At 53.6% G+C, this 17,887-nt stretch overlaps 2 protein-coding genes across 2 annotated transcripts; both read left to right on the top strand.

The window, feature by feature from the left end:
- The first annotated feature begins 825 nt into the window (after positions 1-825).
- mcm4 (minichromosome maintenance complex component 4) lies at positions 826-5,795 on the top strand. The gene is made up of 17 exons (XM_003975260.2): positions 826-960; positions 1,410-1,482; positions 1,574-1,738; positions 1,820-1,983; positions 2,078-2,179; positions 2,260-2,355; positions 2,473-2,568; positions 2,744-2,882; positions 3,080-3,300; positions 3,381-3,501; positions 3,578-3,837; positions 3,915-4,280; positions 4,359-4,486; positions 4,612-4,819; positions 4,895-5,123; positions 5,205-5,338; positions 5,426-5,795. The coding sequence occupies exons 2-17, from the start codon at positions 1,422-1,424 to the stop codon at positions 5,519-5,521; spliced, it is 2,586 nt and encodes an 861-aa protein (XP_003975309.1). The 5' UTR covers positions 826-960; positions 1,410-1,421; the 3' UTR covers positions 5,522-5,795.
- Positions 5,796-6,001: 206 nt separating this feature from the next.
- Positions 6,002-8,841, top strand: ube2v2 (ubiquitin-conjugating enzyme E2 variant 2). The gene is made up of 4 exons (XM_003975261.3): positions 6,002-6,159; positions 7,988-8,133; positions 8,200-8,325; positions 8,409-8,841. Exons 1-4 carry the CDS (start codon positions 6,144-6,146, stop codon positions 8,553-8,555), a joined length of 435 nt encoding a protein of 144 aa, XP_003975310.1. The 5' UTR covers positions 6,002-6,143; the 3' UTR covers positions 8,556-8,841.
- Positions 8,842-17,887: the final 9,046 nt, after the last annotated feature.

Here is a 17,887-nt window from a genome sequence, read left to right on the forward strand (position 1 = left end):
TCGGTTATTTATTATCCTTGTGGGATATTTGGGATTGAGTGCAGTTGGGAACATATTTCTCACGTGCAAAAGGTTTTCCTATGTGCAAAACATGGTGTTCAAATGTTCATAGTAAACTTGGAATTGACAAGCCGTTGATCATATTAGTCAGTCTGAGCTCAATCACAGTGTCAATGTTTATGGACTGAATTAAATGGTCGCAGGCAGCAAATCGTCAGATCTAATCTCTTGTACTTTGCAACTTTACTGCACTGGTTATAAATCGCAACACATCATTGACGTCACACTGACTAAAGTGAGGAAAAGAACAGGGAAAAAAAACCTAAAAGGACACAGAAGTTACTTCTCGGAAACGTTCATGGGTCCACCCCCTCCCAGAACAAGTCTGTATTTTTCCTACGTCAGGGTGTGTCAAGGGGAAGCAAATAGCGGCACTCGGTGGTCAGTCAGTGTACTTGCAACGTAGACTCGGGCCCTAACTCTTTAAATTCAATGTTGTGCTTTTTGTGTATTTATTGATTCAAAAAATAAAATGCAAAAAAATTATCTTGACCCCTTTATGTGTATTTACTGTATAACCCAATATAACCCAATGCGAATCTTGGAGAAAACGATTCTGCCATTTAAAAGATGTTCATCGTTGGATCAAACCAACTGTCACGGCGGGGGTGTCGTTAATGTCGTCGCTCACATATGGACCAAGATTATCGTCATGTGTCGTGTTGAAGATCTCACTTCACTTTTATTTTATATATTAAACTATGGATTTAATTAACTGAGACCTATTGTAGTTTCTAACAACTGATTAATCTAAAAATAAACCCACCTCTGGAGTGAACGAATCGGCCGGAAGAGCAACAACGATGTCGACCTGCTATTGGTCAAAAGTTCCCCGCGAAATCGACGTCACCCGCAGTTTCGCGCCACATCTGCAGCGTTCGGGTGTAGAGAGAAGCAGAGGTAAGATCGGGCTGTTTTGTTTAAAAGTATTCATCCGAAACCGTTTATCACCTTTGGTTGCGTCCCCTTGTCTGCTTTTAACACTCTTATTGGGTTGCGTGTCGACTTATTTAACCGTCAACACCTCTCCGCAGTTTCGACTCATTGTTTCCCCTGCAGCCACATGTGAAATGGTGGACCTGGTCATTGTTTTTGCTCAATAGCTTTAAATGGAAATACAGGGGGAAAGCTAACGGTATTTGGCGAATTAAATGATGGCAATTTAAACTGTCTTGCTATATAATTGTTCGTTTTTCCTGTCTGTATTACATTAAAGGTTTTGATGTGTCTGTAAACTGTTTTTACTGTTATGGTAAATTGGAGGACTGTCAGGCAGACGTCCATATTCCCCTGCGGTGTTTCTGTGATACCTCCATGGAGGAGTAATCTTTGAAAAATCTTCTTTGTAGACCCCAACAACAATGTCTTCCCCAGCATCAACTCCCAGGCGCAAACGTGGACGGAACACAAATCCCGGCACCCGTGAGTTCCTCTGTTTGGCTGCCTTTCTGAGATAACAGAGGCAAATATTTGGGAAAAAAACCCAACATTGTTTTGCCTTTTGGGTCCTCAGCCAACAGTGAGGGGCCCACATCTCCCCCTTCACAGAGGAGGAGAGGCCAGGACTCCTCCGCCGGGGACCTGATGCCGATGCCTGTCTCCCCAACCACCGACCTGCTCAGCCCAGCAGCTCCTCAGGACACGTCCCTGTTCTCCAGCCCACGTCCAAGTTATTTAGGTTGGTTCATCAATAATTAAGCTTTGAAACTCTCTTTGTTTTCAGTGTTTTTAAAAAAAAAATGTTGTAATGTTTTCATAGGAAATCCTAATGAGGTGGACATGAGCTCGCCTCTCATGTACGGGACCCCGAGCTCGAGGGTGGAAGGGACCCCTCGCAGCGGCGTGCGCGGCACCCCGGCCAGGCAGCGTCCCGATCTGGGGTCAGTCCGGAAGGCGCCGCAAGTTGATCTCCATTCGGAACCGGTCAGTCTGCTGCTGGTTGCAACCAGGTTATCCGATCCGAGATTTAAAAGAGGAAAGCTTGAAAATGAAAGTGGCGTTTGTTGTGTTCTGACAGCCAAGCGCCGATGGCGCCGTTGCCAGCGAGTCCAATGCAGGACAGCGACTGGTGATCTGGGGGACCGACGTCAATGTCGGGACCTGCAAGGAGAAGTTTCAGGTTTGGCCTCTGATTCCACCTCATAGTATTTCATGATAAGATCAGTAATCAGTAAAGAACCCGATCTGCTTCTCCTGCAGAGATTCCTGCAGAGGTTCATCGATCCGACCTCCAGCGAGGACGAGAACGCCGGCCTGGACCTGAACGAGCCTCTGTACATGCAGAAGCTGGAAGAGGTGCTGAGACCATTTAGATCCCACTGATCTCCTCTTCATTCAGATGGAACCTAACGAGACGACCGCAGAGGAGGTAGAAAACACCAGAACTCACGTTCTTTCTCTGGTTCTGATCAGATCAGCGTCGTCGCCGATCCCGTGCTGAACGTCAACTGTCTGCACGTGCAGTCCTTCGACGCGGAGCTCTACAGGCAGCTGATTTGTTACCCACAGGTAACAAACGCATTTTAAACCAGTGTTTTAATGAATAAAACGGACGTTAAAGGTGACAAATTGCTGCAGTAATTCAAGTGAAAGTCACCGAGCGAGAGTTCTAATTAATATTTATGATGCAAACATCAGGGGGCAGTAAAATAGTCTTTTTTTTTTTTTTTTACGCCGGTGACAGGAAGTGATCCCAACCTTCGACATGGCCGTCAACGAGCTCTTCTTCGAGCGCTTCCCAGACTCCGTCCTGGAGTACCAGATTCAAGTCCGCCCCTACAACGCCTTGAAAACCAGGAACATGAGGAGCCTGAACCCAGAAGGTGCGTGAGCCTGAAGCCCGTCCCGCCGCGCGGAGTGAGATCGCACTTCCTGCCGCGGCCATACTGTGGCATTCCGTCCCACGTGTGGTGTGGGATTTCTGTCAATCTGTTGCCGCCCTCGGAGCAAATGTGAGATGTCGGCGTTGGGCTGATCCGTCTGTGTTCCTCTTGTTTTTTTTTTTCCCCCGCCGCCGCAGACATCGATCAGCTGATCACCATCAACGGCATGGTGATCCGCACCTCGCAGCTGATCCCGGAGATGCAGGAGGCGTTCTTCCAGTGCCAGGTGTGCGCCTTCAGCACCCGGGTGGAGGTGGACCGCGGGCGCATCGCCGAGCCGGCTGTGTGTCGCAACTGCAACAACGCTCACAGTCTGGCGCTCATTCACAACCGCTCGCTGTTCTCAGACAAGCAGATGGTGAGTTCGGCGGGACGGCGTGGTGCTAATTATGCGCCGCTAACGGCATCTGCCCCTTTATCCGTCTCCCTCGACGACAGGTCAAAATCCAGGAGTCTCCGGAGGACATGCCGGCCGGCCAGACGCCGCACACCACCTTCGTCTACGCGCACAACGACCTGGTGGATAAGGTGCAGCCGGGAGACCGCGTCAACATCACAGGCGAGCGCCGGACGCCCGGAACCGCTGTCGCCATCCCAGAAAAGGCGGCGCATTCATTCCCAAATGTCCCCCGCAGGCATCTACAGAGCCGTCCCCATGCGCGTGAGCCCCATCCAGAGCAACGTGAAGTCCGTCTACAAGACCCACATCGACGCCATCCACTTCCGCAAGACGGACGAGAAGCGCCTGCACGGCCTGGACCAGGAGGCGGAGCAGAAGCTGTTCACCGAGGACCGCGTGCAGGTGCTGAAGGAGCTGGCGGCCAAGCCGGACGTGTACGAGCGCCTCTCCTCGGCCCTGGCGCCGAGCATCTACGAGCACGAGGACATCAAAAAGGTGCGAGGGGAGCGCGCGGGCGCCAGCTGTTGGACGCGCCCGCGCCGTTTCGATAACCGTTCCTCTCTCGCTTTCAGGGTATTTTACTGCAGCTGTTCGGCGGCAGTCGGAAAGACTTCAGCCAGACCGGCCGCGGGCACTTCCGCGCCGAGGTCAACATCCTGCTGTGCGGAGACCCCGGGACCAGCAAGTCCCAGCTGCTGCAGTACGTCTACAACCTGGTGCCGCGCGGGCAGTACACGTCCGGCAAAGGCTCCAGCGCCGTGGGTCTCACCGCCTACGTGATGAAGGACCCGGAGACCCGGCAGCTGGTCCTGCAGACGGGAGCGCTGGTGCTCAGCGACAACGGCATCTGCTGCATCGACGAGTTCGACAAGATGAGCGACAGCACGCGCTCCGTGCTGCACGAGGTCATGGAGCAGCAGACGCTCTCCATCGCCAAGGTTGGCCCGACGGTCGCGGGGAACGGGTCCGGAACCTGCGGCGATTCCCCTGAACCCCTGTGCTGTGTTTGTCCGCAGGCCGGAATCATCTGCCAGCTGAACGCTCGGACCGCCGTGCTGGCCGCCGCCAACCCGGTGGAGTCTCAGTGGAACCCGAAAAAAACCACCATTGAGAACATCCAGCTGCCCCACACGCTGCTGTCCAGGTGAACCCCTCGACGGGAACCTTCGCCACGCAGCAGCGGCTGGCGGCTAACGATTAGCTTCCGCCGACGCTCCCTCGGGAGCACGTTAGCTGTTAGCCAAACTAGCGTGTCTTTTTTTTTTCCAGATTCGACCTCATCTTCCTCATGCTGGACCCTCAGGACGAGGCGTACGACCGCCGGCTGGCCCACCACCTGGTGTCGCTGTACTACCAGAGCGAGGAGCAGATAGAGGAGGAGTTCCTGGACATGGCGGTGCTCCGGGACTACATCGCTTACGCGCGGACATACATCAACCCCAGGCTGAGCGAGGAAGCCAGCCAGGCTCTCATTGAGGTGAGGATTTAGTGCTTCCAAGCCCCCGATCACTGGTCTCTCCCCAGTTCTGACCGTGTGCGAACTGGTCCGCAGGCCTACGTGGACATGCGCAAGATCGGCAGCGGGCGGGGGATGGTGTCCGCCTACCCCCGGCAGCTGGAGTCTCTGATCCGCCTGGCGGAGGCCCACGCCAAGGTGCGCTTCTCCGAGAAGGTGGAGACCATCGACGTGGAGGAGGCCAAGAGGCTCCACCGAGAGGCCCTCAAACAGTCGGCCACCGACCCCAGAACGGGCTTTGTGGACATCTCCATCCTGACCACGGGTACGTGACAGCGTTGGGTGGGGGGGGGGGTTACGGCGGCGGCCGGCGTTCTCGGCTTCATCGCGGGTGGTGTGATTGCAGGTATGAGCGCCACGGCCCGCAAGCGTAGGGAGGAGGCGGCCCAGGCCCTGAAGAAGCTGATCCAAGCCAGGGGCAAGACCCCCACCATGAAATACCAGCAGCTGCTGGATGACCTGAGGGGCCAGTCTGAAACCGTAACCATCTTATTTCTCATTGTAATAAAGCAACAATTGGAGTGATAGCGCTGATTTTGACGCCACTGCTCCCCCCCCCCCCCGTAGGCCATCACCAAGGAGCTGTTTGACGAGGCGCTGCGAGCCCTGGCCGACGAGGACTTCCTGACCGTCACCGGAAAGACCGTCCGTCTCCTCGCCTAAACAAACAAAACAACAAAAAAAACCCCACTTATGTACAGTCTTAAATTTATTCCTCTTTCTTCTTTTCTCATCCTGTAAAATACGTTTGTACAATTCCGGCACTTTGTGTTGTGCTTCATTAGATGTTAAAAATGAACCCAGCTTTGGTTGTTTTGATCAAGTGAAACGATTAAAAACTCTCGCCTGAAGTTTATTAGCTGTTAAAGCCCAGGTTGCGGTTTTTGATGACTTAATTAATGTTGGAGAAGAAAATAAAAGTGTCCAAACACCAAAATGACGCTTGTTTCAGCCTGTTTTATATGTAAAATCTGTCCTGTCTGACGTGTTGGGACAATTCTCGACTTGGATCCCGAGTTTCACACGCAACTAAGTGTTTTAACTCCATAACCTGGCAGAAATGCACCCGTATTTTAGGATTTCTCCACGCTTTGGATGCGCCCGGCTGTTTTTAGCAGCAAAAGCCGGCGGAGGGCTGCGCACCGCCGGACCCGTGTGGCGGCGAGCGGCCGTCGGAGGTGGGAGCGGGAGGCTGCAGTGCTGCGAGCCGCCGGGGTGGCGTTGCTGTCGGCTTTATCCTCTGTGATGTCACTGCTCTGTGTGCTTCTGGACTCGGCTGAAGAAGATGGCTACCTCCACAGGTCTGTGCGCTCTCTCACTAACACCCACAGCCGGGCCGACTGCGGGCGAGGCTCGCCTCGTCCTGCGCGCCCTGAACCACCGCTTCTTTTGACTTAACGTTCGCCGGGGGGTGGTTTATTCGGAGGGGATTGGGTTCGTTAAGGCTTCGATTAAGCCTCGCTCGTTCCCGGAGCCATCTATCGACTGGAGCTAATGTGTTGGTTAGCCTAGCCTAGCTTAAAGTGGCCCCCGTGAGTTAGCTAAAACCCACACAATGTCCCCTGGGCGTCACTAATCCCGCATCTACGCGTCTCTGGTGAATTCCGCAACCGTTGTGCGGCGACGTGAAACGTTCCCGGGCGGGTGTGTCGCCGTTTCTGCGGGGATCGTAAACGCCAGGTGTTAGCTCATTTGGCGACCAGAATATTCCAGCGCCGAACCAGTCGGCTCGCCTTTCGACCGCTGTATTTAGCATTCCAGATGCTAACGTTATCCGGCGGTTTCCACGCACTTTCCACCACCGCCCTGCGGGAGCACAAGGGCGGGGGTGGCGGGGCTCTTCAGAGCCAACGGTAAACGGTCGCGCTCCCTTCGCCCGGTGCGTGTAGAGGAGAAAACCGTTGTGGTCACGCTTTGTTCCAGCAACTAGTCGGAGTCCATGTTGGTTAGCGCCGAGCAGGAAGCAGCTCCGCAGCTAGCGCGACATCAACTCTCTTCTTTGCATATTTCCGCCACGATGCGTGGCTTTATTTATTTTTATTTCTTAAAAAAAACGACCATCGCGGCGTTTGTGGCTCCGAGGCCAGTTTCCTCGGCCCGACTCCCGAGACGAAACTATTATTTTTCTGTTATCCGATTCGCGGGTCGAACCAGTCCGACCGCGTCGGAACCCCTCGGAGCTCTTTACAGCCACGCCACTGGTTCACCTGGTCCGACAATAAAGCTCCACACACGCGCATTCTTAGCAGTGACGCGCGCATCCGCATGCAAAAGTAACATTGGACCGATTTAACGCTGAAGCGGGTGGATCCTTTTCCATTCGGCCACCTTTTAATTCCTGCCTGCGTGGACCTGTGTGCCAGCGAGCAGCTGCCGTGCACACGCACACGCATTCTGTGGGGACCCTGGCATCTGTCTGCAGCCCCCATCTCATCATAATTAAAGTTGCACGGCGGCGAAACGCGGCGCTGCGTTCGCGGGGAGCCGCGATTATGCAAGAGTGCGCGTGTGCGTGTGTGAAGATTCGTTTTCCTTCATAGAAATCTCAGCACGCGTCATTTCGGAGTTGCTCAAAGAAGATGATGGGTTCTGACCCCCCCTCGGTGCTTAAGATGGAGGTGAAAGGGAATAATCGCGCCCCCTTGTGGCCGGCTGCGGGATAAATTAGGACTCATGAGATTTGACACTTCCTGTGCAGGTGCACGTGCATGAATTCGATACCACGACCCCACTTCCTGGTTCTCCCCGGGGGAGACGGCGGCGTCCTGACGGTGGGCGGCGGTTTCACTCAATTACCCCCCCCCCCCCCGCCGCTGCAACCACAAGCGGTTAAACGCTGGTCAGCGGCGCCCTCCGAGCGTCCACGCCCCCCTCCCCTCCCCCGTGGCGGTCACTACGCAGTCAGCTGTTACGCCGTCTGCTCCAGCCGCGGGACCGTCCTCGCCGGCGTCTGAGGTGTTTGCCAGGAAGTGGCGCCCGTGTTGCGCAACAATCTGCCGAGTCATTCCTCCAGCCGACCCGCGCGCGGCGGCGGCGCCGGCGGCGGCCTCCGGGTTGTCTTCCTCCCCAGGTGGCGCCGCCTCCCACCTGCAGCAGCGCTCAGTCTCCTCCCACTTTTCCTCCTTCCAGTTAAAGTTCCGCGCAATTTTCGTTTGTTGGAGGAGCTGGAAGAGGGTCAGAAGGGCGAAGGCGACGGCACGGTCAGCTGGGGCCTGGAGGACGACTCCGACATGACTCTGACATGGTGGACGGGCATGATCTTCGGACCGCCACGCGTAAGAGCCCAGCACGCCGCCCCCCCCCTCCCCCATCACCCGCCTGACTCTGATTTGTGTTTGCAGACCAACTACGAGAACAGGATATACAGTCTGAAGTTGGAATGTGGACCCAAATACCCCGAAACAGCCCCGACGGTTAGATTTGTAACAAAGATTAACATGAACGGAATAAATAACTCCAACGGGATGGTGAGTGCCAGCAGCCTGTTCTCGGGGAGGGGCGGGGGGGGGGAGGGGACGCCCAGTAACCCCTGTCTCTCTGTGTCCCGCAGGTGGATTCACGTAGCATACCGATCTTAGCGAAATGGCAGAGTTCTTATAGCATTAAATTTGTTCTTCAGGAGTTAAGGCGTCTAATGTTGGCCAAAGAAAACATGAAGCTTCCACAACCACCAGAAGGACAAAGCTACAGCACTTAGTCGTCATGGATTGTTCCGACCCTCTGTCTTAAACCTTACTCTCTTAGAAATATTGTGTAAAATCATCGAGAGGCTCACCTCGCACATCAACAATATTGTCTGCAAGCTCGAGATTGGACTTTCGTATTACATAGCTCATTTAAAAAGTGAAAGGAAATTAAAAAAAATAAAAAAAGAGGAAAGAACGAAAAGAGAAAAATGTCCCCGCAGTTCCGCACTGAATAGCTAGTTCAAAGACTACGAGACCACAGTTATGCGCCTTTAATAAAGTTACTTTGACAAGTTACCTTGACGATGGCTTTTTATGTTCCGCTCGTTTCAGCCGAGGGGGGGGGTGGGAGGCGCCGTCCCGGTCCAGAGGAGTGTTGTCACTAACCTTTAGGTTACCACCGCCCCCGTTTTTAGTTCTTAGTCCGGTTCAGGCGTTTAATCGAAGGATGCAGATGTCAGAACTGTGGCTGTAGTCCAACCCGTAGTGTCACCAGGCCAGCGCTTTCTTTTTTATATCTATGAATATAAATCTATATATCTGTATTTGACACGTGTGTTTCTGTTGTGCGGCTCTTTGATTGTGACAGACATCAAAGCCTGTTCTGTTCTGAAAGCCTCACTTTGACCATCCAGTGGAACCCACAGCTGTATGAACCTGTGACCTTCTGACATTAAATTCACTGTCTGCCAGACCCAACCAGAGCCCAGCCTCCGTATCTGACGGCGCCGGTTCCTTCCAGCCCGCTCGCCGTGTCCCGGGAGAGGAGCCGGCTGACACGCCGGCTCGTGGGGGTGGGAGTTCTGACGGGAAACGCGCTAACGAAGCCACACTCGATCACATCGGGCCTTTTCGGAGCCGTTTTTAAGTGACTTGGTGGTGAAATCTGAGCACTTTTAAAGGGCTGTTTTAGTAAAAATTGTGTTTATATTACTGAAATAACCCATTCTTTTAAAAAAGGAATGATTGGCACATTCGATGAGGGTGCTTGAGTGTTTCCAGGAGCTAGCCGTGTCCTCTAAAGTGCACGTGTGATGGAGAGTCTGAGCCTCAGCGACCTCGGTGACCTTCTGGCTCCTCGTCGTTCTGCTGCAGAAGTCTGTCCTGCAGCCTGGCAACAGCCACGCGCTCCTTTTCTGACTAAAAACACACCCTGAGCGTGAATGAAGCCGAACTTGAAGCCTGGTTGCTCATCAGTAGCTGCAGTGACGCCTCCCGTGTGACGCCGGCCCTGTCCGCTAGAGGGCGCTGCTGCCCCGCGCAGGCCGGGGCCGCGGCCCTCTGAAGGGCCCTCATGTCTGGGAGGACATGATTTGTCTTGGAGGATAGTGCTGCTGAGACGCTTCCGGCCTCCATGAGGCCACCACAGCCCAGCTGTTCGCAGGTCACCACCCTTAAAGGCTAATTTCCCAGAATCCCCTGCACGCCGCTCCTGGGTTACACAGCAACTGTGGACCAACGCGGTGACATTTATGCTGAGATTTGCTCACGGACGCGAGCGTTTCTTGTTTAGTTTGGCAGGTGTGTACCAGGGACCAGTCGGACGGGTGCCGCCGTTCCCTCCCTCCCTCCCTCCCTCCCTCCGCCGCCGCCGTCGCCCAGATTTAAAATCCGCCACCTGCCCCAGCCGAGGCGCGGCAGGTTATCTCACCGCTTCAGGGCCGATGGAATGAAGACACTCTGGTCTAAGATGGGCAGGAATGCGGTGAGGAGGACAGATGTCCCGTCTGCCGGCAGACTGCTGGAACCAGGCCTCCGCTCCCAGAACCCTCACCTTCTGCCCCGGGGAGCCAAAAGGTCGCGACCTTTGCCCCTTGTCCCTGTAAAAAGCTTTGCCTTCAGTCGGCAGAGACTGTTTTTTTTTTTGTTTTTTTTACTTCCTGAAAGACTTTGGTCACTTTATTTGTGTCCAGACGCGAAAGTGAGTGAGAAAAAGCAGCAGATGGCGGCGAAGTCGGCCGCTTCCTCCAAGTTTTTCCGTTTTTTCCACGCAAACATAATCTTCACCCTGGCAGCGGAGGACCCGGAGAAACTTGGCGGGCCGGCGGCCATCGCGGGCTCAGCTTGTAGCCGGTCCGAGTCGCCGACGCCAGCTCCTCCGTCGTGTCTCACCGAGATCTCGTCCTCAAAAATGAAAAACTGTTTGTCGCTTTGGCCGTTTTGGAACGCCGAAGCGCCCGCTCCCGCCTCCCCTCAGGCGCTCTGGCGCCAAAATCTCGTGTTTACACGCGGCGCCGACGCGACATCGGGTTTCGGGCCTCGCGGTGACTCCAGTCATCGCTCCCATTTGGTCTCCGCTCAAGTGATGACTGGAAACCAAAACTAGGCTGAAATGTTTGTCCGTGCACGCCGTCGCCGCCCCGCCCCCCCCCGTCCGTGAACAGCTGGAACGGTTAAAAGTTTAATCGCTTTAATTAAAATTTCTGAGCCATAAAATGAGCTGATGCTCACCTGCAGGGAGCTCAGTCAAACTCTAAATAATGCCTCTCCTCTGATAGGAGGTCACAGTCCAGGAGACCTCGTGGGGGCCGCGGGGCCGTTCTGCCCCCTGCTGGCGCCGCCGTCGGCCATAGCGTCGACCGCTGACATCATATAGAAGCGTTTGAGCGCTTTGTATCACATGTAGGAAGCAAATGTTTAACATTTCTGGCCTCTGAAGTGGCCTCATGTCATTGCAGTCGTGAGCGCTGCTCTCTGGCGCCCCCTACCGGGCCGTTCCCTATATTGCCTGTCGATAGCGCCCTTGGAGAGAAGCACAAAAGTGATCTTAGCTGAGACGAGTCGATGTCCTAAAGGGGTCAGGCGGATCCCGACCGCCGCAAAGTGTTGACACCAGGCTCACCAGCGAGGCCTGGCTGTCCCATGATGTCATCTCAGAGGTGTTGTCGACCTCGACACACGTTTAGTGTTTCAGCTGACTTCAGAGAGCCTGTAGGGTCCTTTTATACTCACACAGAGTGATCCAGTAATTAAAGAAATCATTTAAATGTGCTGTCAACAGCTCCGTGCTGGTGTGTGTGTGTGTGCGTGTGCGTGCGTGTGTGTGGAGGGGGAGTAATGTGTGTGAATGTGTGCAGCCTCTTTTTGGGTCAAAGTGACACAGAACAGGGTTTCTTGCAAAATGTTGCAAAAAAAAGCAGGAAGAGGAAAAAACCGTGTGTGCGGGTGTGTGTGTGTGTGTGTGTGTGTGTTCCCGACATACCAGGTTATTTATACAGAGTGAAAAATCTGCGTAGACTTTGCGTCTCTGCTTGGTGCGAACTATTAAATTACTGGTGGATGTTTTTAATTACTTCACATAAACGTTGGACCACAACCCTTCTCCAATGTTTGGGGTGTGTGTGTGTGTGTGTGTGTGTGTGTGCGGGGGGGGGTCTGTAACGTCTCACATGTTTAGGGAAACACTGGTTTGTACTTAATCACGGTGGTCCCTGTGCGAGTCTACCGTTGGAAATGTGGCGAGCATTCCTCCTGCTGGCGCAAGGGGAGAGGAAATGGGTAATAAAAGGGGGGGGTTTGGGGGGGGGGGGGGGCTTCAGCGGCTCTCTGGAGCCAGTGATGCTGGGATCCACTTAATTGCTCTTAAATGAAAAAGACTTTTTTGGCTCTCCGTCGGCCGCGTTTAAAGACGAATCGAGTGGAATCCTGCATGTGTGGCGGCCAAGCTCTGCTCCAGCAGCACCGGCTAATCCTCCTTTAGCGGAGCCACCGCTAATAAAGTCATTAATATTGCTAACGCAGATGCCTTCTGCTGGTGTGGGGACGTCTGCGGGGAAAGACGACACCGGGGCCAGATTCCCAACCTTCTTTTAAAAAAAAAAAAAAAATCACAACTGTTGTTTTTTTTCTCTGGTTTATGATATTTGGAAGAACGGCGGAGAACTTTTCCCTCCCCACAGCTCCAGAAGAATTACAGAACTGGGAAGGAGTTCAGAAGCATGAGCGTTTTGAGTAGACAGCGTGGCGTCGGCCGCGCGGTAGTATCTGATTAGCATTATTAACCACAGCTCTGCACACGCAAGTGGATTCATGGAGCCTCTTTTCCAATAACCTGCAGCTGCAGCTATAAAATAAACATGGTGGCAACAAGTGGAGTCGGACTCGTGTGCTTTTAATCACCGTTTTCCCGTCATTGGCCTGTTTTAATCTGCGTTCTGAGTGGGATGGCTGGGTGTGAAAATGCCTCTCGGCGAGCCGTTACGACCTGAAGTGGCTCGCTAGGCTGTCGGGTCCCATCAGCTGCTCCCTTTGTGCTCATTAATAGTTGAGAGAAGTGTGTCACATCCTGTTAGGCCGACCGCTGGTGTCCCCCCGGTCACCCCTCGGTGCCCGCTGCCCGCCGACGCCATTGTGGCATTGGGTGGGGGAGGGGAGGGGAGCCGGGGCCCTGCAGGATGTGAGACAATTCTGGGAAGGAAGAGGAGGGAATCCTGGAGCCCACTCAGCCCGGTGTCTCTGACTTCTCGCCCATCCTCCTCTGAGGATTCACATTAGCATCTTCTCACCTCCCTAAACGATGGCGAAAGACTCTCCGGGATTTTCGCTGACTTCCCTCGAAAAAGTTTGGCCGGGAGCTTTATTCTGAAATCTGTAACCCCGCGAAAGGGCCCGCGGCTTTTATCTTCCTTTTCTTTAGCGAAGACCTCTATGCTAGCCTAAGTTTAGCCTGTGGAAACACTCGTGGAAGCGTTTATCAAAGTTCTCTGTCTTGCCTCTCTCTCGTGGGCCCCGAGCCGGTGGCGACCCTCCCGGGTCCGTCCCCGAGCAGCGCCGGACCCCCGGGGAAACAGGGAAGACGAGTCCGCCGCACTGGGAAAAAAACTCAGCAACGGGGGGGAGCTGCCAAAGACAAACCTTTTAAGGTTCTTTCTCTCTGGCCACTTGAAAACGTGTCTCTCCCGACCGCAGGAGATGATGCACTGGATCGCGCTACAGACGAGCGGGGGAGCGAATAGATGTCCAAATATTTCCATGGCTCCTGTGGCCTTCTGCTCGCATAGTCCCGGTATGAGCTCATCGGCGTGCGGCTAGTTTGTGCTCTCTCAGCACTGTTCTTTCCCAGTCTGGGAGTATCGATGTCAGAGCTAACTAGGCCCTGACAAAGTCCTCTAAACCCCCCACCCACCCCCCCTTTGCCACTAGACTGGCTCCACTGGTATTGAGGGTAGAGGTTTTCATGAGAACGCGCACTGAGATCTGGAACGCTCAGCGGCGTGCGGCAGCTCGAGGAGCCTGGATGATGGTGCCGTTCATCATCGGCTGTAATAAAGTATGCACGCTCTGTGGGTTGTAATGTCTTTTAAGTCCTCGTCGCTTGCGCCATCCTTCTGAGCTGTTGTTTTCCTAAGCTCCCATCCAAAAGGACCCGTGGTGGGGACCCGCCGCCCCCCCCCGGCTCCTGCATTATTTTCTCAGAGACCTCAAAGAGCGCCTCTCTTGTGGCGTCTAACCGATAAATGAATCGACGTGAGGCGTATTCCCGACAATGCAAACAGTGGGAACGGAGCGGCCCGAAATAACTCCCGGGCAAGATGTGGAAGAGATTAAGAGGCAGGCGGTTTGGAAAGAGGAGCGGGGAGAAACGGGAGAGGTAAGAGGAGGTGAGGAGAGGAGGGAAAGTGAGTCGGCGGGGGGGGGGGGGGGGGTCTGTGTGAAAGGGAACTCATAAAAGTCACATTTGTTGGTGATGCATGAGGAAGTGAGGCCGGCTTTGGCACATGTGTCTGCGGCGCTAAATTAACTGTTAACACAAATAATCAAAGTGCAGGGCCCATTGAGCGCTGGCGCCAGTGAAATGAGGGGGAGAGGCTGGCCCAGAGGCTGCGGCAGACTGGTGGCGAGCGAGCAGGTGGAGGTCCGCCGGGGGGAGGGGGGGGGGGCCTCGACAGGATGGAAGTGCTTACAAAACAGGCCCACCGACGGGGAAACGCTGCCGCGCTCCTGCTTTCCCGCCATTGTGTGGAAGCGTGCTTCTCTTTTTAGAACTTTCTTTGTAAGTCCCGACATCTCCGAGCTCCCCCCCCCACACGATGGCCGTGTCCAGTCCATCGTTATGGGCTTTACGTTAAGGGACTCCGAGGGTTGGCGATACTGTTTGTCCCCTGCAAGCTTGTTTGTTTTGGACCCTTTCCAGGCTGAACCGTTACGTCAGGGGCCAAACAACCAACAAACAGGCAAGCTAGCAGGAAGCCGGGGCCGCGCCAGGCCAAAGGCGAGCTGACACAGCGTAAAAGAGGCTTTTGTCTCGTGTTTGGATGCACTTTCAAGGTTTCCTTTTTCAATTCTTGCTGCTAGCTTCTTTTTCTGATGTCACGCCCGTTTAACGTCGCTCGGACCTCGGGGTGTGTTAGGACCGTGTGAAATGAGCTCCTCTGTTTTCCAGGTTGGTGCGGACCGACATTAGCACATTATTATGGGCTGGAGATGCGCGTGATTTGACGTCGGGTAAAAATTTCTGCGTCTTACCCGAACGGGGCCTCGCCTCTGCCAACCGATCGGACCAGAAGCTCCCGTTGCTCCAACGGTTGTTAGCGCTAATGCGGCTTCTCGCGGCTACGCTAACGCCACTGTCAGAGCCGATCCCAGCGGCGATCTTCAGCTCCAGATCCCCCTCCCCCGCCAAAAAAAAAACTTCCCCCTGTCACGTCTTGAGGGGAAAATAAATACAACAATTTGGAAAAAGTAATACCCCACAGCTTGGTGACATCAGCACAAAAGAAGCGTGGCCCCCGATGCTCTCCACTTCCCCGTCCAGCCCACAACTGGGCCCTAGACCGAGGTTGCCTGGCGCCACAGTCATCATGTGTCAGTCACTTGCAGAACTCACTGTTTTCCTTAGAGGATGAGCTAAGCTCCTCCTTTAGCCCTAACGATTTATTTTAGAGCCCAGAGACCCCCTTTTGGTGAAATCCCAGTTTATCTTGGCCATGTTGTTTCAATATGAACCAATCAGCTCAGCCACCAGTGGAATGTCCCCCGGGATCGGCCCCGCTTTCCCAACAGGCCCATTCATTGTGAGGACACAAGTTGAACATCTGGTTCGCGTTATCGCGCGCTGCGGCCGCTCTCATCGCCGACGCAGGGAGACCAAAGGGAAGCCGGTGCCGGCAGGAGTCGGACCGGGTACAAAGACAGATTTCAGCGAAGGAAAATAAAAACGTTTCCTCTGAAAACACCCGAGACGTTTAAACGACACCTCTCGCGTTTACAGGCCCGACTCCGGCGTTTTGGGATCAATATTAATGATCGGCAATTTTTAGGCTGATCGACACGTTAAGGGGCGTAGAGGCGTCACAGACGGCTGCTGGATTATGTATGTGCTGGATTCTTTGACAGCGCAGACAGGCGGTGTAATATTGATGAGAACGTGTCGTTTTCCAAAAAAAAAAGCACTTAGCATCGCGACTTGGAAAATGTAGATTTCCTCCCCGAGGCTTTGGGAAAACTCAGAAGATCCCGGACTCATCCTGGATTTATGCAAATCGCCACTTCTGTGGGCTGTAAAAGGCTGTTTTCTCATCCAAAAATAAAAATAAACGTCTCCAGTATTTAACGAAGAGGATTTCCTCTGACTGTGTCATCACACGTGCGTCGGGCCGTTTCGTGCTCCGACCTCCGAGTCTCTGGGGCTCCCAGAAGACTTTAATAATCCAGTAATTGGGCAGTGTGTTCCAAGTGTATCCAGATGTAACGTTGTGGGGGGTTTGTCCTCACACACAGACCCAGCAGGTGCACGTCTCAGGTGAGGCCTGCCTCTCCCGGTGTTTAATAACCGCCCCCTCGGCTCCGTCTGCCTCTCTTTATCCCGGGCACCCTGCTGTGGCGTCATACCTGCCAAAATGTGGGCTGAATGAAGAGGAAGAGGCAGCAAATGTGCTCTCAGTGTCTCGCTAAGTAAGATTTAAGGTGACTTGTTTGGATTAGCGTGAAGCCTGATATGTTTTTAATGTGTTTGTAGCCTTTAGATGCTAACCTGCTATTATTTTTACAGCGTGCGTAACAGTCTTTCACAGAAACCTTTCATCACAAATGCGACCACGAGCACGATGTTTATCTGTGGTTATCGCTCCAACTCTAATGATATAGAAACAGCCTAGCTAACAGTGCTAACAGCCTAGCCAAACGCAACTATGAAAAAGACAGTGAAGGTCAGGACAGCGCGGACAAAGGAGGTAAAAGTGAAAACTATAAATTCCAGGGTTATTTTCATAACGCGCGTTTGCCCTCGTGGTGATCTCCATCTGCACTTCCCGTGCGCCGATGCTCCTGATTCACGGCCAGATCCTCCGCCAGTGGCGTCACTCTGAAGCCCAAACACTGTGACCTGTGACCCCTGCGGGAGGTTTGGTTTACAGCCAGAGTTAACGGCGCTGATAGCGTGCTGAGAACCTGCACTTTTGATCCCGCCCAGGACTGCTTTACTGCCAGCGTTATCCAGTAGATCACATTAAAGTTCGTCTGTACCCCTGCAGATCGGCGGGACAGAACCGGTCTCATCTTTAATACCCTCATTAATGTTCTGTTGTTGATGTTATTCATCAGAGAGTGTGTCGTCATCAGCAGGTTTCATAACCGGACCCGCGAGGACCTTTTGGTAATGATTTCACTACTAATTTAGTACAAGTCCTCAAACCTATAAAACATTATTTTAAATCATAGAAACAAATGTTCTAAGACTCTGAGTTAATATCGGCCAGCTGTCTTCATAAGCAGATGGACTTTTTTTGTCGTCACGCTGTCACCGGATGCTCCAAACACACAACTCTGGTCCTGTTTCCCAGCGAGATCAAAGCTCAGGATCAAAGAAGAGTCAGAAAATGGCCTCTTTGGTCTGGCTACAGCTGCTCACCAACTGTCGCTCTGCATCGCCCTTCGTGCGTTTCCACGTCCGCTGAGCTCAAAGCTGCGTCCGCCCTCAAATCTACGCAGGGTTTGCCCGGATGTTCCGGACAGCAGCGCTAAGAAAGGTCGTCTCGCTCGGTGGAAACCAGGGCACGATTACAGCCGCACGAAAACGCCGTGATGGATCGGCCGTCTCAAAAACATTTCAATCCTCCTTAAGGAAAACAAGGGAATTAATGCAGTCGAAAATCAATATTCCGCGCTCCGCCCTGGGAAAATGGGGATTTGTAGCGGATTTGTGTAAAAGCGGCGCCGTGACCTTTGGAGTCCGACCGACGAGCATCTTATTATGGATGTAAAGGTCAGTAAAAGTCACACGGAGTCGCTGTGACAGAAGCAGTTTTGTGTCAACAACCAGGGTCGGCCCGAACCATAACGAGGCCGGAGCGCTTGTTTAGCGCCCGCGTGCTAGCTGCTCTCGTCTGGTCCCCGGGAACAGGAC

Source organism: Takifugu rubripes, chromosome 22 (genome assembly GCF_901000725.2).
Source record: "Takifugu rubripes chromosome 22, fTakRub1.2, whole genome shotgun sequence".
In the NCBI taxonomy this organism is placed as follows: Eukaryota; Metazoa; Chordata; class Actinopteri; order Tetraodontiformes; family Tetraodontidae; genus Takifugu; species Takifugu rubripes.

Excerpts from the sequence above, each read along its gene's own strand:
- mcm4 (XM_003975260.2), top strand. The coding sequence starts at position 1,422 with ATGTCTTCCCCAGCATCAACTCCCAGGCGCAAACGTGGACGGAACACA. Across the intron at positions 2,883-3,079 it reads GAGGAGCCTGAACCCAGAAG|ACATCGATCAGCTGATCACC; the intron begins GTGCGTGAGCCT and ends CCGCCGCCGCAG. Across the intron at positions 3,301-3,380 it reads TGTTCTCAGACAAGCAGATG|GTCAAAATCCAGGAGTCTCC; the intron begins GTGAGTTCGGCG and ends CCTCGACGACAG.
- ube2v2 (XM_003975261.3), top strand. Across the intron at positions 8,134-8,199 it reads TGATCTTCGGACCGCCACGC|ACCAACTACGAGAACAGGAT; the intron begins GTAAGAGCCCAG and ends TTGTGTTTGCAG. Across the intron at positions 8,326-8,408 it reads TAAATAACTCCAACGGGATG|GTGGATTCACGTAGCATACC; the intron begins GTGAGTGCCAGC and ends TGTGTCCCGCAG.